The sequence below is a fragment of the Scophthalmus maximus genome, chromosome 9 (assembly GCF_022379125.1).
Source record: "Scophthalmus maximus strain ysfricsl-2021 chromosome 9, ASM2237912v1, whole genome shotgun sequence".
Lineage (NCBI taxonomy): Eukaryota > Metazoa > Chordata > Actinopteri > Pleuronectiformes > Scophthalmidae > Scophthalmus > Scophthalmus maximus.
The window spans coordinates 12,916,188-12,938,917 of NC_061523.1; the positions used below are offsets into that span (position 1 = coordinate 12,916,188).

General features: G+C 42.8%; 2 protein-coding genes across 5 annotated transcripts; both read left to right on the forward strand.

Annotated features, from left to right (window-relative positions):
* The first annotated feature begins 305 nt into the window (after positions 1-305).
* etf1a (eukaryotic translation termination factor 1a) lies at positions 306-7,211 on the forward strand. 3 transcript variants are annotated; one of them, XM_035649328.2, is made up of 11 exons: positions 306-463; positions 844-954; positions 2,245-2,420; positions 3,086-3,225; positions 3,369-3,507; positions 3,667-3,857; positions 4,240-4,369; positions 4,469-4,642; positions 4,771-4,835; positions 4,935-5,082; positions 6,490-7,211. In XM_035649328.2, exons 2-11 carry the CDS (start codon positions 869-871, stop codon positions 6,570-6,572), a joined length of 1,332 nt encoding a protein of 443 aa, XP_035505221.1. In that variant the 5' UTR covers positions 306-463; positions 844-868; the 3' UTR covers positions 6,573-7,211. The 3 variants fall into 3 exon arrangements, with proteins under 3 accessions (XP_035505221.1, XP_035505223.1, XP_035505222.1); XM_035649330.2 differs by having other exon boundaries at positions 313-459; XM_035649329.2 differs by lacking the exon at positions 306-463 and adding an exon at positions 518-724.
* A 1,296-nt stretch (positions 7,212-8,507) lies between these two features.
* fbxw11a (F-box and WD repeat domain containing 11a) lies at positions 8,508-22,687 on the forward strand. Of its 2 annotated transcripts, none has more exons than XM_035649324.2 (13): positions 8,508-8,664; positions 12,870-12,938; positions 13,763-13,982; positions 14,471-14,657; positions 14,930-15,020; positions 15,598-15,735; positions 17,676-17,794; positions 18,681-18,930; positions 19,731-19,849; positions 20,151-20,261; positions 20,348-20,426; positions 20,949-21,113; positions 21,276-22,687. In XM_035649324.2, the coding sequence occupies exons 1-12, from the start codon at positions 8,626-8,628 to the stop codon at positions 21,108-21,110; spliced, it is 1,584 nt and encodes a 527-aa protein (XP_035505217.1). In that variant the 5' UTR covers positions 8,508-8,625; the 3' UTR covers positions 21,111-21,113; positions 21,276-22,687. The 2 variants fall into 2 exon arrangements, with proteins under 2 accessions (XP_035505217.1, XP_035505219.1); XM_035649326.2 differs by lacking the exon at positions 8,508-8,664 and adding an exon at positions 8,924-9,122.
* Positions 22,688-22,730: the final 43 nt, after the last annotated feature.

Below are 22,730 nucleotides of genomic sequence, written 5' to 3' on the forward strand. Positions count from 1 at the left end.
ATTGACCTCAAAATGCCTTTAAAAATTAGAAATTAAATGTTTCTGGGGAAATGTGTGAAAAGTGGCCAGCAGATGTCTCCCTTCACACTAATGGTTATGCAAATCTTTCACGAAATAGGTAATTACTTATACATACTTACGCTTCTCACCGACTACAGGTCCCACAATCCACCGTTACGGGTGCCCGCCCGGCTTCGATGATGTTTTCAGCGTCCGTCCAATGGTCGTTTAGATTATATTGATTGCCACAACCGCCAAGAGCTCTGATTGGTTTCTATGTGGTTTCCAGGAAGTGAACGCCACGGGTCTAACCACCTCCCACATGTGAGCCCAGTCGTTAGCACCACGCGCAGCGTGAGGAGGAGAGAGAAACCGGTCGGGAAGGCAACGTCATTCCTCGGACCACCGACCCGACGTAGCGCAGTAGACCGAGAGCGGAGCGGAGCGGCGTTGTCCGAGGCAGGTACCGTAACGGCTCCGTTTTATAGAGTAGTCTGAAAAGCTGACAGTTGGTTTCCGTATGTTTTTTGAAGAGAACGGGGGGAAAGTAGGTCGTATTAGATAAGAACAGGGTGGACGCTAGGGCCTGGCAGACTGTAGGCCTGTTATTCTCCTCGCACTGTACTGACAGAGGGAGGCCGGGTAGGGTCTTTCCCTCACGGTCAGCCCAGCTGCCAGGACTGGTCAGGTGCCTTAACGGACACCGCGCCGCTTGTTTGGAGAGGTACCTACCATGTTAGGTCTAATACTCTGTATGCCCAATGACACTTTGAATTTCGGCCCGGCTGGGTCTCGATCAGTTTACCGCATGTGTTGTATTTCATCCTTTTCGCCGCTTTTCAGGTGCTGAAGCGATTACAGCAGAAAGATGGCGGACGACCCCAGCGCGGCGGACAGGAACGTGGAGATATGGAAAATCAAGAAGCTGATCAAAAGTTTGGAAGCTGCCCGTGGGTAAGTGATAGACTTTTAGGCGCGGGTCGATGCAGCGGCCGGGTTTACTGGACTAGACTTTGTCGCTTTGGTTGATGGTGTGAATGTGAACCGCCGCAACAGCTGGAGATCGGATAAGTGGGGCCGAATTTGGGAGTGGTTAGCTTAGCATAGATAACTTAGCGTGCTAATTGCTAAGCGCCGACTGCTGTCTCGTGTAGTCAGTCAGGAGGTCGAAAACCCTGGGTAAATTCAGGAGTGTGTTTTAATTCGTCTACGGTTACGTGCTGTCTGTGGCGATGCGGAGTATATAGCCTTAAGCCATACTTAGGGTTTAAAGCTAGCGACGGCTAGGTTAGCTGTGTTGCTAATGAGACCCGCTAATAGACGTCATATCTGGTAGAGGCCGCCATCGATGTCTTTAACGAGAAAGCACGTTGGTGGAAGAGGGAGGCCGGCTAGCCTACAGTTGCACTTCCACATGCTCCAGACATTTCACAACTTCAAATGGCGTTTGCCTGGCCATGTTGCTTATACATGATTAGGAAATCGTTCTTCACACTCCCAAGAGACCATGAGTTAGTTGCCACCTGGCAACAGTTGCATACAAGCCTGTTGGCTACAAAATGGTCATGTGAAAAGAGACCCAGATCAGTTGATTGCCGGTAGGGACAATGGTCTTTCTGGATTATCAAACACAACTTGTGAATTGTGGGTGCCGCTAAACTGGCTTGTAGCTTGCTCTGCGGCAGCTTGCTGTCTTGTGTTGCGCAGAATTCGCTGTTCTGTGCTCCGCCGCCTGCCATGTCACACACAGTTGATCATTTGCCCTATATTCATCCAGCTGCCGTTACATGCACGCGCCCGCGTGTGTGTATATGTGTGTGTGTGTGTGTGTGCACGTGCTGGGAGCGCGTGCTTGCTTGTTGTGTTAGCCAGCGCTGGTATGCTTTGTTTCTTTGACAGGTATTGAATGGAGGACAACAGTGTGGAGCGGTGGAACTCAAACTCAGTCCTTGGTTTCAAGGGCAGAGATTGTATACTGTGTAGCTGTCAGCTCCCCCTGGTTGTCCCTCAACCTTTCAGAACTTGTCAAGGTGATATCTTGCAAGGGAAAGTTGTATGTTTATTAAATCAGAGAGTGGAATAGGTGGATAATGTGGAAGGTTTTAAAAAGAAGAGGAGTAGACACACCTATTCACATGTCATTTTGACATTGGTATGTGTGTGTGTGTGTGTGTGTGTGTGTATATGCAGAAGTGTTTGTGTAAACACTAACATGAAATCATCTCTCTCTCTCTTTCGCTACAGTAATGGCACCAGTATGATCTCACTCATCATCCCTCCCAAGGACCAGATATCCAGAGTGGCCAAGATGTTGGCCGATGAGTTTGGCACTGCTTCCAACATCAAGAGCCGAGTCAACAGGCTCTCTGTACTCGGGGCCATCACCTCTGTGCAGCAAAGACTAAAACTCTACAACAAGGGTATGTGTCACAAGGAAGACCTAAATAAAACCTGCCGGCATTCCTGTGGGATTTTGGTTTTCAGGGATTACCAGACAGAACTGATTCCTATTAGGATGTCTTTACAGATGATTATTATTATTTATATATGTTTTCTCTGAAGGCCAGATTAGTCCTATCATGTGTTTGTGACCTTTAGTCAGATGTTACTGACATAAAGACACAATTTGAATACATTTTGAATCCACAATGGCCACATTAGGACAATTTTGCTGGAGATTACCCACTATGCCAGTTAATATACCGTGTACACAATGTAGTACACGTGAGTCTACTGGCTGATGTATCCAATTTGATATACAGCATCAATGTAGGTGGCTATAAGCAAGGAGGAAGAGTGTTTATTACCCATCAGTACATAAATCATATCATACACAATAACAAAGACTTTAATAGGAAAACTTTGGACATTTGTAGCAGATAATCGTGGCCTTGCATTGCCACATACACAATAACATGCATGCGCCTCAGGAATATGGACGTTGCTGTAATGTGTCTCTCTCTTAATATTCCACTGCACTTTGTGCTACCACTGGCCCCTCCTGCAGAATCTGTGCATTGTGTATGCATATGTACAAAAACTTTGTATATGTCTAATCTATTAGTTTCTGACTTTTTCTTACCAGTGCCCCCTAATGGTTTGGTCGTGTACTGTGGCACCATTGTGACAGAGGAAGGCAAGGAGAAGAAAGTCAATATCGACTTTGAGCCTTTTAAGCCAATCAACACCTCCCTGTACCTTTGTGACAACAAGTTCCACACCGAGGTTAGAGCTGTTGTTTGTTTCTGTGTCTATATACAATATTTTTCTTGTACAGAAGATTCTTGGGATGGAAATTTCTCTTTCGGTATCTTGCATGTGTTATGCCACACTCTCATGATCCATTCTTCCCTCACTCTTTAATACAGGCATTGACAGCATTGCTCTCCGACGACAGTAAATTTGGCTTTATCGTGATCGACGGTAGTGGGGCACTGTTTGGCACACTGCAGGGCAACACCAGGGAGGTGCTGCACAAATTTACTGTGGACCTACCCAAGAAGCACGGTACTGACCTACAATGCTCACACAACACTGAACCTTAGATGTTTTCAGTTACACAAATATTGATGGATATTTCTTCCTATTTTTTCTGCTTTTTTGCTTGAAATTTTGCCACCAGAAGGATTCTAAAGATTGTGTCTTTTACCTTTGTCTTTCTTACAGGCAGAGGAGGGCAGTCTGCTCTGCGTTTTGCTCGTCTGAGAATGGAGAAGAGGCACAACTATGTGAGAAAAGTGGCTGAGACTGCTGTCCAGCTCTTTGTGTCCAACGACAAAGTCAATGTGGCAGGAATGGTCTTGGCCGGCTCTGCCGACTTCAAGACCGAACTCAGCCAGTCGGACATGTTTGACCCAGTAAGTCTGTGTGTATTTTAGGGCTGGGCGATAAAACGATAACGATATGTATCACGATAGACACGTAATCAATATAACAGTATCACTTTTGGTTGCGCCATCTCGTTGGCTCGTGTTTGTGTTTCTTAGAACATGAAAATTATCAATAATTATCGATATCGACCGATATGAAACACTTATATCGTGATACAGTTTTCAGCCATATCGCCCAGCTTCAGTGTATTTTGACAAAAAGAAGCACTGGTAATTTATTATGTAATATATTTAATTAATAAATTGTAAATAAATTAAGTTATTGACTTTGAGTATTAAGTATGCTTCTGATTATATTGTTGGGTATCTAAATAGTTTAGTTTAACATTTGTGTGTTTGTTTTTTACAGAGGTTACAGGCCAAGGTTTTGAAACTGGTGGACATCTCCTACGGAGGAGAGAATGGTTTCAACCAGGCTATCGAGCTCTCAGCAGAGGTCCTCTCTAATGTCAAGTTCATCCAGGAGAAGAAGCTCATAGGTGAGTCATCGTGCTGATGCTTAGTCACCAGTAACAGCTAAAGAAAAAATAAATACATTTTGTGCTTGACATTTTCCTAATGGCTCTCCCTCGCTGTAGGGCGATACTTCGATGAGATCAGTCAGGACACGGGGAGGTACTGTTTTGGTGTGGAGGACACTCTCAAAGCCCTGGAAATGGGATCAGTGGAAATCCTCATAGTCTACGAGAACTTAGACACCATGCGATATATTCTACGCGTGCATGGGGCTGAGAGCAACGGATTAGAGAACGGTACACAACCCACATATGCTACAGCTGCCACTGTGGAAAAGATTTGTAATTACAAAGAAACAGGATAACAATTCAGACTAAATATTTTGGCAATGCCATAATCTTCATGTCCCTCCTTTGATTTCCAGATGAGAAGACTTTGTACTTAACGCCAGAGCAGGAGAAAGACAAGTCTCACTTCACAGACAAGGAGGTAAGTACAGCAAAGAAAGGACAGATCCCTGTGATTTAAGTCAGACCAATTACCAATCATGCCATGTTTTTCTGAATCTGGTTATTTTTCTTTCCTTAGACAGGGCAGGAACATGAGCTGATTGAGAGCATGCCACTGCTGGAGTGGTTCGCTAACAACTACAAGAAATTTGGAGCCACGCTGGAGATAGTCACAGACAAGAGCCAGGAAGGGTCCCAGTTCGTCAAGGGCTTTGGAGGCATCGGAGGTGAGCACACAGTTGTTTACGATAGAGTTCATGACATGACTGGCATTGCATATTTGTACAACATCAAGTTAGGAAGAATGGTGTGTGTAGCTAAGTAGTTATTTCATTCATTAAATTTGTTCTATGGTTTATTGAGTAAATGTACTGCCCTTAAACCAGAGCGGTCAGCCTCCATTTATCATTAATTCTCTGTGTGCAGAAAATGAAGGGTAACTTAGAGCGGCTTGTCCTTTGCAGCCTTCTCTGGAATGGTGTAGGAATCAAAATTAGCCTCTCAATTATCAGCTACATAAGCTTTTTCACATGCACTCAAGAAATATTTTTGTATGACTCAATAATTGAAGGTGATCTACCTAAATGCCTTTTCTGCTGATGTCAGCAACAATTAAGACATCGATAGCCTGTGGCAGAAGACTGCAAGAATGTCTCTTGCTAATAATAATAATTGGCTTAACTCCATGAACGGAAGAACATTGTGACCTGTGCATTAGAGGGTAATGGCTATGACGAATTCTGTTAAAAGCCACGTTACTCTGTAACATAACTAGTTACAGAGTAAATAAGACCGTAAGTAAGGCACTCCTGCACTAAGACTGCATTAGCTACTAGTTTTAATGCCATTTGATATGCAATTGATACATTTTCTGATAGCGATGGAGCAGACAGAGTTACTTTTTGACTTTGGTCAGTAGGTATAGAAATGAGGCACAGTGGCGGCAAATTAAAAGCACCTTGAATCTGTGATGTCATCCTACCTTATGAGGACTGACACAAAGAATTCCCTGTGATCAATAAAGTTTCACATTAGCTCTTTACCAAGTAACTGACTGTGCATTGAAGCATTTGCATATCTGTGTTAATCATCTTGCCCACCACCAACTGTAAACATCAGTGCAATATTAAATCAACAAATTCAAAATATATTTAAGGTGGTTTCCTGCTACAGGTAAGGTCATTAGTATTATAGAGGCCATATTCGTGCAGAACCTTTGTGTTCTTGTTCTGAACAGTTGTGATACAGAATATATGGCAGGACAACTGTTGAAATTTTGAGGTTTTAAACCGTTGGGCTAATGATAGCTAGTCAAATAAATGTATTTGCTCTTTAATTAAAGAAAATAAATGAATACTAATGGAAAGAAGGGAAAAAATGATACATTTTTTCATTTCCTCCACTGTCTCAAAGTAAAGCAAATACTCTTGGTTCTGTAACTCGATAAGTAGTCCTTTAAAAAAAAAAAAGGGATTTCAGGAATTCATGCTTTTAGAAGGTAATGTTCCCACCCCCATAGCTAATGAGAATTATCTTATCCTAATATAAAACCCTGCCACAAACTAACTAAACATGACATAAGCTGGCTTGCCATCATATTACCCGTGTTGATCTATTATGTTTATGTTCCTCAGGTATATTGCGGTACAGGGTGGATTTCCAGGGCATGGAGTATCAAGGAGAGGACGATGAGTTCTTTGATTTGGATGACTACTAGGTAGTCGGGGACTGATTATTGGGAGAAAAAAAGAAAAGTCAAGGAATTAATGAAGAAATAAGGAAAGAAAAATGCCACCTCTCTTGCAGCAAGTGAGAGGTGCGACCATGTTGACCGTATATATGACAGACACACCTTCCAATTTTCCTGTTGCATACACAAACTTGCACATACATTTCATCTGAACACGACAAAATAAATTGCGCAGGCTGAAGAGGAGTGAGATTTTCTTTCATCCAGAGAGGGAGAAACCCCTTCCTGAATAAATCCCTGCCTTAGAGTGCTGGTTCCTTCCCCTAGTTGGATTGGACTTGACTCATTTTTTCATTTTTTTCCTCCTCCCCGCCATTTTGAATGAACACAACAGCAAGTTCCCAGATTCCTCGCTGCCCCGACCCAGTCTGAAGATGAACTTTGGACTAACTCCTCACATCTAGAAAATATATTTTCCTTTCTTGCCTCATCATGCCCCTACCCTCTCTTTCTCCTCCCTTCTATGCTTTCTCTCTCTTTTTTTGCATTTCATTTTTTTTACTGGTAACTGCTGCTGTTGTATTTTATGAGAGTGGGGGATTTTTTTTACCTGGGTTTCTGTAGAGAAAGGGGGACAAAGTATTAAATTTGAACTGCTGAAAACCATTTCTACCTCCTCATCTGCTGTCGTCTCAACCCTGTGTTTTGTCCGTCTGTTCCAGGAAAGTCTGACCTTTTTCTCAGCTTTCCTGATGTGGCAAAATTAATGTCTTGATTGTCTTGTGTGAGTGATCAGTATGTATGACTACTTTTAGGGGATTAATGAGGATCCACCTCATATTTAAACTGAATTAATGTTTAATTGAAGGAAGCAACGATATTGCACTTTGATAAAGATTGATTAATTAGTGTCCTGCTTGATATAACGTATGTTTACGTAGAATTGAACTTAAGTATTTGATCCAAAGTACCAGATCTCATCTGTGACATTTGATAACTTTCATAAATTAATGTTTTAAAAAATATATTTGGATATATTTGTATAATGTTATACTGTGGACATAACCCAGATTTGGCAATGGCTGGCTCAAAGAGGATGGGTTCTATCATCTGTAAAGCTTTGTGGAAAATAGGTTAAAAAGCTGATGACATACACCCCCCTTCCCCCAAACAATTGATTCACAGGATAAGCTAAGAAAGTGAAATTTTGCAATAACAACGGTGCTTTCATAAATGATCAAATGTACCAAGTGCACTGAAACAAAAGATCATGCACATTACACCATGAACATTTTTCCAGTGAAGACAACATCACTGGTCTGTGAGCACTTAACGTTTAGTTAACTGTCAACCATATTTCTTTCATTCCCATGGGGTTCATTGAAAAGCATTGTCAAAGGTGAACTAAGGTAAAGGATGACGTAAACGTCTGGATTAGGAACATGTCCTCTTACATCAATTCATGTTCAGAGGGAACTTTTGAGTCTTACCCTGCAAAGTTGTACAATTAACTCTGTGGTCCTGACTTGCTTCTAAAATATGCAGCTGGATGGAAATGAACTGCTGCTGAAACCCAAACCTTAAATTGTATTTTATCCTATTGTCGCAAAGATACAGAAATACTCAACCATCTGAGTTTTTTTTTTTCTATTGTATTATGAAGCTGGATTTAAATAACCATTTCCTTTGGTCTCATATGTCATATTAAAAACATCCTGCAGCATGTCATAGCAAAGCTATGCGGATGATTGATTTTGCCTTAGTGTATTCCTCTTCAGGATAGCAACAGCATCTTCATCCATTTGCCCTTTTGTTTGGGGGAGTCACCGGGGAAGCCTTGGTAGCAAGGTAAGCCAATCAATAAAAGGCTAAGCAGTGAAACGACCCTCCTTTTGACAAAATCCGACCTATCAGCGCGTTTTCTTCTTAGCATGGGCGTTCCCATCCCCCACCCACCCATTGACACTGCCCTACCGGAGCTGTGTGGTTGTGCGAAGTGAATGACGTCTCTGCAATTGCGGGCCGCCGACGCAGGGCTGGGTTTCCATTTTCAGTACGAGTTTCGGGGGGGATCGTCAACATGGATCCGGAGATGGATGACAAAACGTTGGAGCTGATGGTAAGGATCGTTTCGATATGGCATCCTGAACACCCGACAGTTCCGGTATCAACCTTTTATCGGGGGTAAGCGCCGAGGCTCGATTCGAAGCTAGGAACGGGCTGAGGCGGCTTTTCGGGAGAGGTAGAAGAGAAAAGGGGGGGGGGGAACCAGAAATCAGAGGGAGGGCCTGAAATTATCGATACATTAAGTAAAGAACGCTCCGCGTACGAGTGGGATAGCTAAACAGGACCCGGGCAATATCATCGGACAGATGTAAAGCTTGAGTATTTGGTGTTCAAATTGGTGATCAGCGGGGAAATTAGAGGGTTGATGTACAGTCGTCGGCCGAAGACAGCCGAGGGTTCTCGGTGTAGCGTTCACTGCGGTGACGCTGCGCCACTTTAACTGGGCCCTGTCTGATACTTAGCCATCCAGCTAACACTGGCTGGAAGTCGACGAACCACGCAGAATTACGGGTAATGTTATATCGTCTGTTTTTTGTTGGGACAACCTGCCTGACACCAGATGTGTGGGGCAGTTGGACAGTTTCCACAGTTCATCGGAGTGTAGCTGGGATGTCACCGAAGCGTTGCATATCTGTTTATATTTTCGAAGTGCGTAGAAGGAAGTGTATTGCCTTTTCATTCACACAAGCGAGGTAGCAATTAGCTGAGCAGCTAGCGTGCTACAATGCTAGGTGTGCTTGACAGCTATTTACACACCGCAGCAGTCGGTTGGTCGGGGCGGCGGACGCTATTTTGGTGACCAGAAATACAAAATGCAGTTACGACATCGTGGCCGTCTTTGTAAGGCCGAGTAACGCAGGTTTGTTGTGAAATGATTAGCTCTCACGATAAGCTAGCCGGCTAGGCTAACGTTAGCTCATGAATGGCTAACATAAATATTACAGGGGTCAAAGTGGTCGTCAGGAAGGCGTCAGTTGAGATGGGGCACAAACGTGTTCTGCTCGTTAGTCATGCTTCAGGCAGGTATGCTTCATATGCTCCATATCTGAAGTACCGAATGACACTCAGTTTCTCAATCAAACGCTGTCAGGCAGACCTACGGTAGGAAGATGTGCTAGGTAGTAGAGTACATGGACCGAATGTATCCTGTGGCACATGAACGTGTATTAGTATGTTTGCTGGAGCCACAATCACTACAGATGTTTATATGCCACGAGGAAAGTCAGATCTTACTGTGAAGACAGTGATGTTGCACAAGGACTATGGAAAGAGCACAAGCTGTATGTAGCCCGTGGTTTTTATGAACTCTGCACCTCATCTTTGTCTCTACACCAAAGAATGATTTCACATTTAAACGGAGTAAATATTAGGCTCTACGTTCGTGCATGCGTTGGGGACTTGAATCCTCCAGGCTTACTAATAAGTTTGAAATTCGGCTGGATTGTTTCTTTGTATTTAATTTGATTTTTGGATTATTTTGTTTGTCCCAGTGTTATTCACTAACCACCCATGAGAGTGGGGATGGCAGAACAGTGGGTCGGGATTCTGTCAAAAACAAAGTGGCAATAATTGACAATCAATCCCATTGCCCCTCCCTCTCCTCTACCTATCCCCACCCAGTTCATGTCTAATGATGCTTCTGTGTGTATGTTTATCAGTCTGTATCTTGTGTGTGAAGGAGTGTGTGTTCCTGCGCTCACTGTGCCAATGTGTGTGTAGCTCTAATACTGGTTTTTCCCCTCACTATCCCCCACCTCCTCCCCTCTTCTTCTCTCCTCACCTTTGATAATTACACTCACTCACCTCTCAATTTCAAACCAACCCTTATTTATTTACGTACGCATTATTTTTGTACTCTAACACTTCCCCACACTCCGCCTGTGCTGTTCTTCATCAACTCCTCACCACTTCCATCCATCTGTCCATTCATTGATCCATCCATTCACTCATCTCCTTTGGTTTCCTCTTACATACGCCCCTCATCAACCCCCCTCCTCTCTTCCTTTACTTCCCATCTCTGGTCTCTCGCTCTTCCTTTCTCCTCCTTCCTCACCCTGTACACTTCGTTCTCCTCCTCCCTTCCTCCCTTCCTCTCTCTTTCACACAGTGCTCTGTGCCTCGCTCTCTCTGGCTGGGCTGCTCCTCGGTGGCTGAGAGTTTGTGTGCACTCAGGTGCCTGCAGAGCATCCCCTCCACCCGGGCTCACAACCAGGTTCTGCCTCTCTCCTCTTAATTCTGCTGCTCCTCCTCCTTTCCCTTCCCTTCCTCCCTCCCTCACCATCTTCTCACCCTTCACTTTTCTTCACCCACTCCTCATGACTCCTAATACCACCTCAAGATAGCACCTACTCACCCCCCCAACCCCCACCTCCTCACCTTCCGTTGTCCTTTCCTCCCTGTTGGAAGCACACTGCTCTCGGGTTCTCCTCTGGTGCGTCCTCAAACTCACTCTGCTTGAAACTGAATTTCAACTGTGTAAACTGTAATTGGCTTCTTTATAATGATGTTAAATCACAGTTCTCGGATCCAAATTAGGCCACAGAACACTTAAAGAGAATGTTAAACAGTGATTGTGCCCTGTAATGAAAACTGGACACTTTTACAATCAGATGAGATTTGAATAGCAAACTACTGCATTAAGTGCGTTGGTGTGAGTGGAGGAAGGATGCAGGGGGTACCAGAGAATAGCCCTGCATTGAGGAGTAATGTTTTCTCCCCTTCTACCTGGAGGTGTGAGGGCCGAGGTGGGGGGTCTTCCTTCAAGCTCTGAGAGGCTACATGCTTGCTTGCCTGCCTAGCCAAACCTGGTCTGTCTGTTTTTATTTCTCTTTTCTTCTCTTCTTCTGCTCTGCATGATCATCAACACCAGCAAACTGGCTTCTAGTCCTGTCTGCTTTGGTCTTGGTACCTGACCGTTTGTTCGTTTGTCTGTATGGCTGTTGTAGTGGCAACCACTACTGTCATCTTTGTTGGTTTTACTCTCCACATGTAGCAGCATTGCCAGGTTAAATGGATAACTGCAGTGAGCAAAACCTGGATGATCCAAATTTTACAGTGCTCTAGGTTTAATTTCGAAAATAAAATCTTGATAACTTAAACCGTGTTTATTTTCTTTTTCTCTTTTAATATTCCTCAGGTAGACCCCACAAATTGCGATTCTTAAGCTCCTGGTGAAACGGTAACAGAAGAGCATAGACAGACATGCCTTTTTTTTCTAGCTTTCTGCCCATGTGTAGCCACTCTTAACGACTGTAACCTTGCACATATATACAGTCGCATTGACCCTCTTCTAGGTAAAGCCCTTGTGTGTACCATTCCCCTGAATTGGTTTGTGATTACATCTGGGAACAGGTAATCTGAATTGTTAGGGGGGAAAAGTATAGTAGGACACCAAAAAGTACCTTTTTGGAGTTATACTCTGACAGTGTTTCCTATGCTATCCCTCCTCATGTCTTGAGAGTTTGCATTGTATCCGCATTCATAGTTTAGATACATGATAGTTTGATGAGAATTTAAACTTTAGATCTCTGTGTTGGTGTTGTATGTATGAAATGATGAATGTAGCAATATCATATTTCTGCCTTACACTCTTTGACTTTGAATGTGGTATGCATGCTTAAAAGTACTTTCTACCTACCTAATCAGTCAAATACAGTATATTCTTTAGAATGTGATGCTAATGATATAAATTATTTACTAAGAACACACAAATGGCCACCCTTTCATTTCATTGTCACTGTCAATATGTTTTCTCTAGCTTGCACTTGCAGTGTGCTTGTAAAGGACTATGATCATAGTAGACTTAAATCATGAGAAAACTGGATGGGATCTGGTTGCTTCCCAGTTTTTTTTCTTTCCACCCTATATGCAGTTAGGCCACTATCTTGAGTTTCATTACAGTCATGCCTGAGCTTCTGCCAGTGACATACCCAAGATGCTGCAGTTTAATTTCCTGTCCAGACTTCATAGCCCACATCAGACAAGCAAGCAGATAGATTCCTTTTGTTGCTGTGCTCAGTTTTTGTTCACTCCATAATTGTGTGTGCGTGTATGTGTGTGAATGCGCGTGTGCACGGGTGTTTGTGCGTGCACGCCTCAGAAGTCATAATGGTTACCCTACCCTGGCTGTCTTTGTGGCACTCTTGTGTCCAGCGCTAACTACACTGCTGCCCTGGCTCTCAAAGTGCCTTAAACACATACACAGTTTGACTTAAACACTTATCTGGACCATTTCTTTGTTTTGTTCTTTTTCTGCAGAACACATCAGGGATGGAGTCACAGAACCTTGTGGACGATCTGTCGCCAAAGAAGACCACAGTCCTCAAGGTGTGTTTTAGTGTGCATGCATCTGTTTTTGTTATTTGTATGTGTGCGCACCTGCGTGTGGGTGGTGAACAGTTTGTTTATCAATGACCACAGCTTGGTGAAAAATTGCTGCAGCAGTTTACTTAAATTTACTTAAACCATTCATGGGCTTCAAAATCATTGGATGTTGGAGAAAGTACAAATTTTAGTAATGATGAATATAGTTATCTTGAATTCACAGTGACAACAGCATTTTTTAATATATTCCCTTCATGTCTCACTTCAAGCAAACAATCAACACCGCTGTTTACATGAACATACATTTTTTTTAATTCCCTAACCCATGCATACAACTTCACCACTGCGATTTACTGCGGGTTGGTGATTTAACAAGCATTAGCCATGATCATTGATTTCTAAATGAAACTATTATGCAACATACTCATCTTGATCATTAGCATAGACTGTTAAAAGGCCCAGTACAACAACTTTGTTTCAGTTTCGCTTTAATCTGGCACTCATTTAATTGATGGGAAAAATATTTGAAATGATTTCAAGTGTGATTATGTTAGTGCCACTGTGTGTCACTAGATCTAAAATCTAATTTTGTTTTGGGAAAGTCACTCCTCATCTAACTTCTTTCGGAAATATATTCACACAGTCTACAGATGACACCATCATCTGATGTTTCTCTATTTGTAGAAATAACGGGCAGTGAAATATGATAAGCAGCTAAAATTTCGCTTTTTTACACACACATATTGTGTCTGTGTGTAATGAAATATAAATTCAACACATTTTTGAAAAATATCTAATAAATATTCATTTGCTGTTGATTTTTATAGCATAGTAATGGTCCTGTTGTGGGGTCACGCAAGCGTCCATCAGAGGGAAACTATGAGAAGGACAAAGAACACTGCATCGCACTGTTTGACCAATGGTCAGAGGCCGACCAGGTGGAGTTCGTCGAGCGCCTGATCTCCCGTATGTGCCACTATCAGCACGGCCACATAAACTCCTACCTCAAACCCATGCTGCAGAGGGACTTCATCACTGCGCTGCCAGGTAGGAATCCAAACATCATTGCAACATTTAGTACAAACAACTCCATTATGAAGTCAGTCGTCCTTTACTTAAGTCTGACTTTACACAGTAAGGCACATAAATGATAATTGTTTTTATTTTTTTTTACATTTCCCCCTTTTAAAAGCATGCTTTTATAAAAAGGGAGTAAATAAAACTGAAACTGGCGAAACTGATTATCTTCCAGATTTTATTTTCTGATCATGGCTTATATTAAATGGAGCTCTCATCTATGAACACAGCAGCAACAACAAAAAATAAAGCTACACAGAGTTTACACTGCAAATGGTATTTTTATTATTATTCATTTTCTTGTTTTTTTATTTTTGAAATACATGGCAATTCATTCACAGATTTTATTTGAAAAGTAAAAAAACAAAACAGATAAAGAGCCCCAGGAAAAGGTAAACAGATTAGATAAAAATCGTATTAATTTCAAGGCAAACATTTACTCGGCTCCTTCTCTCTAGCCCAAGGCTTGGATCACATAGCGGAGAACATCCTGTCTTTCCTGGATGCACGCTCGCTGTGCTCGGCGGAGCTGGTGTGCAAGGAGTGGCAGAGGGTCATCTCTGAGGGCATGCTGTGGAAGAAGCTCATTGAACGCATGGTCCGCACTGACCCGCTCTGGAAAGGCCTGTCTGAGAGACACCAGTGGTGAGAGGACACCCCCCCCCCCCCCCCCCCCCCCCCCCCCCCCCCCACACACACACACACAGACACACAAACTCTGTGTGAATGCTGGTAGAGAGTTGAGGTTAACCATTTGTTTCCTGTCAGTCTTGTTTTTGACACTTAGATTAGGATAATGGCTGAGGAAGAGAATGAGGAAGTAAGAATAGATTTTGTCGCTCTTGAGTGTCTATTGTAGGCAGAAAGAAATCCTAGTGGACACAAAGCAGCCAACACTCATATTTCTCTTCCCCCAGGGAGAAATACCTGTTCAAGATTCGCACATCAGAAGTCCCACCCAACTCCTACTATCACTCCCTTTATCCCAAGATCATTCAAGACATAGAGGTAAGACGCAACAGCCAAATTGGTTTTAGTATTCACTCAATAGTTGTTGTGTAGAGTTCAGTAATTAAGCACAGCTGTCATTATTATAACAGAATTTTTTTTCTTCCACATTTTAAAATGCTACATTTTGTGGCTCATCTGAACTGGACATAATACATTTTAACATGTGTTCGGTGTATCTGTCACCAACCTTGATTTTGCTTCTTTGTTGCCATTAAAAATAGTAAAAGACTAACTCTACATTTGATTAACCATAGGGAAATAGTATAATTTAATAGTGTATTAATATGTATGTTTATTCATGTTTATAGATCAGTTTTTTTATCCAAAATTGTCTGCAATATAGTTATTAATAGTTAATTAATATATTTGAGGTAATTGCCTTCATGTTACATTTCAGTCACAATAATTCTATGATCACTTTGCTGGATCTCGCATCTGTTTCTGTCCCTTCAAGTAACATTACAATGCACAATATTTGTCTCCATCGTCTATCTGGGAAAATACAGTGCTACTGTCTAGTCTTTGGATGTCTCCTGTGTTTGTGTTTCTCATTGTTTCTCTCTCTTTTCTCCAGACTATTGAGGCCAATTGGCGATGTGGCCGACACAACTTGCAGAGGATTCAGTGTCGCTCAGAAAACAGTAAAGGGGTTTACTGTCTTCAGTATGACGATGACAAGATCATCAGTGGCCTTAGGGACAATTCCATCAAGGTATGTGTATTTTAAAATTCAAAACATCTCGAACAATCGGAGGTCTTAAACTCTGATGGTGTGGCCCCTGTTATTGTTATCTTAAACACTGCACATTACATCCCACCACTTTATTTCTAACATTTTGGATTCAACGCCACCTCAGAGGTGTATAGAGCGGACATAGACGCACATACTTTCATTTTAAATTTTATTGGCTGTTTTATTATGTAAGATAAAAATCTGCGCTAATGTCAAGTCACTGCTGACATCAGTATTCAAGTGAAGGGTGTAAGAATGAGCAGTGCATTAACAGCTCCTCGAAAGAAAAACTCATTGCCAACAATTGTGGCTGATGGCACCTGTTCTGTACGTCGTCAAACTAGCAGGGTGTGAAACTCTTATAAGGACCAGTTGAGTTAGGCTACATCCACATTACTACGCTTTTGTTTTAAAACGCATCATTGCTGTTTATGTTTATGCCTGCCTTCAATCTGAAACTGAGGAGTTTGTAAACGCTGCTGGCCCCGTTTGAGTTTGAAAACTCCGGCCGAGTTGTGTAGTATGGGAGGGCAAAAACTGAGACGTTTGGAAATGATGACGCAGTCGCCCGCATTGGCTTCCTGATTGGGTCACATGAGTCACAACTCGATTACCAGCAGTGAAGGCAAAGTGTTGTAAAGTCTTACTTTCTGTAACACATTTCACCTCGTCATAGGTCAAAGAAAAGAAATCCCTGCTCTTACTTGTCACCATGGCTGTTTCTCGTTATTAGTATTTTCTGTGACTAAACAACCGACTGCAAAGTGGAAAATCTGCTCCCTGTTTACACCGGCACGCACATGCTAATTTTACGTGAATTGTCATGTGATACGCATTTTCAGGTGTGTTAGTATGGCTGGAGATTACTGATACAGAGTTAAAACACTCATCTGGACGGGGATCGTTTTGGTTTTTAAAACGAAAACGTAGTAGTTTGGATTCAGCGACTGGTTGCAGTCCCTAAATCAACTGATTTAGGGACTGCAAAATACTGCCCCACCACTAAGTCAACCTTTTTTAATGTCTGTCTCGAACTCACAGAACTTATGTTTTAAAGTGACATTTGAAAAAATGTAAACATTTAAAGAGTGAAGCCAGCTTTTATGTTTGTTTTTATTCCAAAACATGAAACCTGCAGAGGGAGTGAAAACATATTTTAGGCATCCTTCAGTCTGTCCTGTTTGCCCAAACTGACTTGTAGAAGTAATTAACATGGATTTATGTGTTTAAGCACCAGTAGCGGAGGGAGCCAAGATTGTTGGCTGTGAGAAACAATGTTTTCTGCGTGTGTGGTTGTTTTCTTCCAACCTGTGTTTTTGCATTTATGAATTGAATTTCTTCTTCTGGCTCAGAACAGCTCATCATCTTATTGTCTATGTCGCTGGGCTAAACCAGCAAACTACTGAGAAATAACACAAGTGAATTATAGGTTTAAAGGGCTCAGCTCCAGACCCGTTGTGTGTTCCACCTATCTGTCTGGCCTGGGAGAAGAGAAGAAGATGAAGAGGAGGGGAGGATAGAGGGAGGAGAAGAGTGGATTTGTCTTATTGTTCTGGAGGAGGCTGACGCACACCCAGGGAAGAGCTGAATGGCTCTTTCGCTGGCGCGCACACACACACACACACACACACACACACACACACACACACACACACACACACACACACACACACACACACACACACACACACACACACACACACACACTGAGCTCAGCACAGCAGTGGGGAAATGGGGCATGAACAGTGCTTGTACACTGCTGTAAGAATAGGCCATTCTTAATGTGACCCAGATCTGCAACCTTTTCAAAAACTATTTATTTTTCCTTTTTTTGGTTTGCTCCTCTGCCACCATCACCCTCTGCTTCACTCGTCCTCCTACTTCGCTTCCTCATGCTGCTGTCTTTCCCCCCCTTATAGATCTGGGATAAGCAGTCTCTGGAGTGCCTGAAGATACTGACCGGCCACACAGGCTCAGTGTTGTGTCTGCAGTATGATGAGAGGGTCATCGTCACCGGGTCTTCTGACTCAACTGTCAGGTACAACACACGTCTTACAGAATTAACATAATGTATTTTGGAATGGGACCCAAAACTGTGTCAGCAAGAGAAAGTTGTTACTCACTGCAGTCGGCCGATACCGATATGTCTGTGAAAGACCAATATCGGCCAATATTATCGGCTAACCGATATATTGGTCGGTCTCTATTGTTTTATTGCAGATATTTAAAGACCTGGCTTGTGTGTGCATGTTGACGCTTGGCTACTGCACACAGAAGCTCAACATTAATTCTCTTATTACTTCACACTTCAGCCTTTCTTGCTGGGAAGTATTCAAGGAAAATGTGACTTCACTTCCTTAGCAACAGCTTGATGGGCACTTTGTTTGTAGGCTTGGTTGTCACCTTTTCCAGTGTGCTCTGCATTTGACTCTCAATGTGCAGCAGCAGGTCTCAGTATTATGTTCACCCATACGTGTGCATGTGTGCATGCATGTTTTTTTTGGGGGGGGGCCCACATTTGTGAACTCTAGGTTGCTCCATTGTAAAACTAATAAACATAATTCTCTCTCATGTCTCCATTGTTTTCTTTTTCCTTCACTCCCACTACATGTCCTTTCCACTCTCCCATCTTCCATTTCATTTTGAGTGCTCATCCTGTTGCCCCCATGTTGTTTTTCTCTCCTACACCCCCTTTACCCCTGTCATTTTCCAATTTTTTTCACCCCTTTGTCATTCCTTCCCTCATCTTCTCACACCCATCCCCTTATCATTCAACATTCCTATTTATCTTTCCTGCCCCATTTTCACACCCTCTTTTCCTCTGTCTGTCACCTTTGCCCTCATCAATTGGCCACCCTGCCATCTCTCCCTTCTGCTGTTTTCACTTCATCCTGTTTTCCTCTCCTGCTCTCTTTGGTTTGCAGGGTGTGGGAGGTAATGACGGGTGAGGTACTTAACACACTGATCCACCACAACGAGGCAGTTCTTCACCTGCGCTTCGCCAACGGCCTGATGGTCACCTGCTCAAAGGACCGTTCAATTGCAGTTTGGGACATGGCCTCACCCACTGACATCAGCCTACGTCGGGTCCTGGTGGGACACAGGGCCGCTGTCAACGTGGTTGATTTTGACGATAAATACATTGTGTCCGCATCGGGGGACCGCACCATCAAGGTAACAAGATCTGAGAGTTTTAATTCTATAGAAATACTTCATGTTTCTATAGCCTGTCTTCAATTAAACCCAGAGACCATTTGATTAAAAGGGGGTGGGTGGGAGTATTTAGTATTTAGTTGGGTTGCAACAGTGTGACACTTTCATGGTATAATAACGTCCCAGGAAATACCATTGTTTTATGGCATCACAGAATACAGTATTTCATTATTATTTTTGAGTGCTCGTATTCTTCACTCCGCTAATACTTCCAATACCACGCTATAAAAGTTACGGTTACAAGTTACAGTCCAGCACGACAAACAGACAACGCAGATGGAGCTGGAATGTGGGAAGTTATTTTGATAGCACTTTTTATGATGAATGTTTCAACATTCACACTTTTATTTGTTATAAACCAGACACATACTTTGATCTGCGATGGGTTAACATGTCCTTCTTTGATACTCCCTTTGCTTCCATGTTTTTTTGCAAACTGAATTTCCATCCTACAGATCAAGCTCAAGTTCAGCTTTTGGTATATGCCAAGTAATCGCACACAGCTGATTTTGATTTTCAGGGGAAGGAGAAATGTGATATCAGTCTTGATTCTCTAATTTTCTGTGTATAATTATAATAATAATAAATAAATAAATACTGTTTATAAGCAAATATTGTGATAAACAATACACTATGTTATACCATGAAACCAGTTGCAAACTGCGTATTTACATGTGAATTATATGGACTACGATACTGAAATGAAGTTAGAAATGTCATTGTGACATTGCAGAGCTGTCTGTTTTGCCCCAACCCTGCAGGTATGGAGCACCAGCACCTGTGAGTTTGTTCGCACTCTAAATGGTCACAAGCGAGGTATTGCCTGTCTACAATACAGGGATCGTCTCGTGGTCAGTGGCTCATCTGACAACACAATCCGGTACGTGTGAGATGATCCAGCACATTTCAACCACCAGATTGTTTTTACAGGAGCCATTTCTATCAGCTGTATACTAAAGAAGTGTATGATCACTATATTAAAATGTAAAGAAATGTTAAATCACTTTGCCCAATGATTGTGCAGTTTATTTACTGTTTTAACATCAATATGAATCTCTTAACCAAACATTGATGAGGCCCTTTGGGTTTAAAACATATTCTATCTAGTTGGAAAGAAACCCTGCTGTGAAGTCTCTGTTTGGAATAATACTTTTTGTAAACTAAGGCTTTTCTCTCTGTAGGTTATGGGACATAGAATGTGGGGCATGTTTGCGAGTGCTGGAAGGTCATGAGGAACTGGTGCGCTGCATTCGTTTCGACAACAAGAGGATTGTCAGCGGCGCCTACGACGGGTGCGTGTTGTTAACACACACGTTTTTTTGTGCACAGAGACTGAATAAGTTCCTGACATCCTCTCATCTCATGTTTCACTCTGCAGTAAGATCAAGGTGTGGGACCTGCAGGCAGCCCTTGACCCACGAGCCCCCGCCAGCACATTATGTCTGCGCACTCTAGTGGTGAGTACCACTGATGGTGTGTTGCCACATGGCTACCTGATAGAGCAAGTGTCTTCAACCTCAGTTTTTCTAAAGAAATTTAGATGTTTGCTGCTAAAACAATTATAAAGGATTAAAAAACCCTAACTTAAAATACACAGTGATTTTTACATTAGTTTTACTGAACTGATAAAGTCACGTATTTGCTGATTATGAGGATCATTACAGAGATATTAAAAGAGATGACTCAGCTGCTAGTTTTGATGTAATTCTCTCTTATGCAACATTGAACCCGAATGTCATTTCAAATGAAGCTCAAGGAGAAGACCATCAGTTTCCAGACTTCCAGAGAATTTTGTGTGGTTGTCATTTTGACGGGGATCTGTTCCTGTAAAAACAGACCTGAACATTGAGAATTTGCTGCCAAACAAACCAACAGTCACACGTGAATGTTTTACACTAGTCGATCAACACAAACATCTCACGCTCTGCCTGTATGCAAACAATGTTGTGACATGATTTCCTGATGTGTTGTGTCTTCAGGAGCACTCTGGCCGAGTGTTCCGTCTCCAGTTTGATGAGTTTCAGATCATCAGCAGTTCTCACGACGACACCATTTTGATCTGGGACTTCTTGAACGTCTCAACCAACGGGCAGTCAGAGGGACGGTCTCCCTCCCGCACCTACACTTACATTTCTAGATAGCAGGTACAAAGACACAAGACACTTAGCTGGAAAAACCTTCCTGTAAAAATGTATCATCCTGCATTACAAATGCGTTTGCCTGAATATTACTTCCTGAACTATGCACAGTGATTCAGTGCTCACTAAGTGAACCAGTGTGTGACTGGAGGCTCTTCTTTTCCTCAGGTGGCGCCGCCCACCGCACCCTTCCTTGGAGGAGCCCAGGGCTGATTAGCTGATGGATGCATCCATCATGGAAAGGAGCCCATCTCTTCTCTTTCCTCCTCGTCATCTCTCTGTCCACATCCCACCCTGACCCCGCCACCTCCTCCTCCCCCTGCCCGTTCTGACAGACTCTCAAGCTTGTGCCCTTTGCCTGCCAGTACCGTGACATGTACACACAGACACGCACATACACACAGGTCAACACTGATGAGGATGCCCTACTACAGAACCAATGCAACCCTCCCAAGAAGTTCACCTTCTGCTGTTAATTTATGTTTTGTAAAGTACACTAATGGCAGTATTAACTTAGATCTTATATAAGTCACAGGCTCCCTTTTCTCCCTTTTGATAGAAACTTCAAGCAGCTTCTGCTCCTCAGTTTTCAATCCCTGCCAAACAGGCTCCCACAGATATGGAATCGCTTATAGATATATATTTATATATACATATATATTACACTCACAGACACACACACACACACACACACACACACACACACACACACACACACACACACACACACACACACACACACACACACACACACACACACACACACACACACACACACACACACACACACACACACACACACACACACACACACACACACACACACACACTGGCACAGTTGGACAGAGGATGACCGGAGCTGTGATGCGGGAGACAGAGACTCTTTACTCAGCTCTACAAAAGGAGGGAAGGATGGGTGACGGAGAGAGTGAACGAGGGAGAAAAGGTGTCAGGATTGACTTCCTGGCTCCCTCTCACTCCCTCTCACTCCTCCCTGTCTTTCTCAAACCCCCCACCCCCGACCCCGCCCCCTCCCTTCGCTCCATCCGCTCGAACACCCAGAGATGCACACTTGCTTGGAATACGGGGCACGCACACTCAAATTCGAGTGCGTTTGTGGACTTATGTGAAACGGCAGAACAGGGCAGAAGCGTCAAACAAACAGACATGCATGTGAGGTTGCCTTGGATACAGCATCCCGGCACGCCTCTGCTTTTTTTTTTCTCTAACTCTTACTTTCTTACTGTTTTTTATTACTGTTATTTTCTAATTTTATTTGAGTATTTTGGTTCTTAGTACCAACATCATACTAAGCGTAGTCCTCTTTCTCTTTCCCTCTCTCTTACTGTCTTTTTCCTCATTCTTTCTTCTAACTTTGACCCTTGTTCATCTGTCCCTTTCACTCCATCTTTCTCTCCCCCCATCATCTACGTGCTTGCTTTGGTTATGAGAGAAGCTGGAACTCAAGAGCTCAAATTTAGCTGTAAACGGAGTTGTCTTGTCAAAAATTGTGTTGTATATTAAAAATGATTTTTTAAAGAAGAAAATGACCTTATTGTGAATAAAGTACTTGGCAGTGATGGAGTGTTGAGCTGACTGTAACACGAATGAGTGTCTGTCAGT

What these genes read in the sequence shown, in the direction of transcription:
- etf1a (XM_035649328.2), top strand. Translation starts at nt 869, where the DNA reads ATGGCGGACGACCCCAGCGCGGCGGACAGGAACGTGGAGATATGGAAA. An exon ending in ACTAAAACTCTACAACAAGG is followed by an intron (nt 2,421 to 3,085) that starts GTATGTGTCACA and finishes TTTTCTTACCAG; the next exon opens with TGCCCCCTAATGGTTTGGTC. An exon ending in CTCACTTCACAGACAAGGAG is followed by an intron (nt 4,836 to 4,934) that starts GTAAGTACAGCA and finishes TTCTTTCCTTAG; the next exon opens with ACAGGGCAGGAACATGAGCT.
- fbxw11a (XM_035649324.2), top strand. Translation starts at nt 8,626, where the DNA reads ATGGATCCGGAGATGGATGACAAAACGTTGGAGCTGATG. An exon ending in AGAAGACCACAGTCCTCAAG is followed by an intron (nt 12,939 to 13,762) that starts GTGTGTTTTAGT and finishes TGATTTTTATAG; the next exon opens with CATAGTAATGGTCCTGTTGT. An exon ending in CTGTCTGAGAGACACCAGTG is followed by an intron (nt 14,658 to 14,929) that starts GTGAGAGGACAC and finishes CTCTTCCCCCAG; the next exon opens with GGAGAAATACCTGTTCAAGA.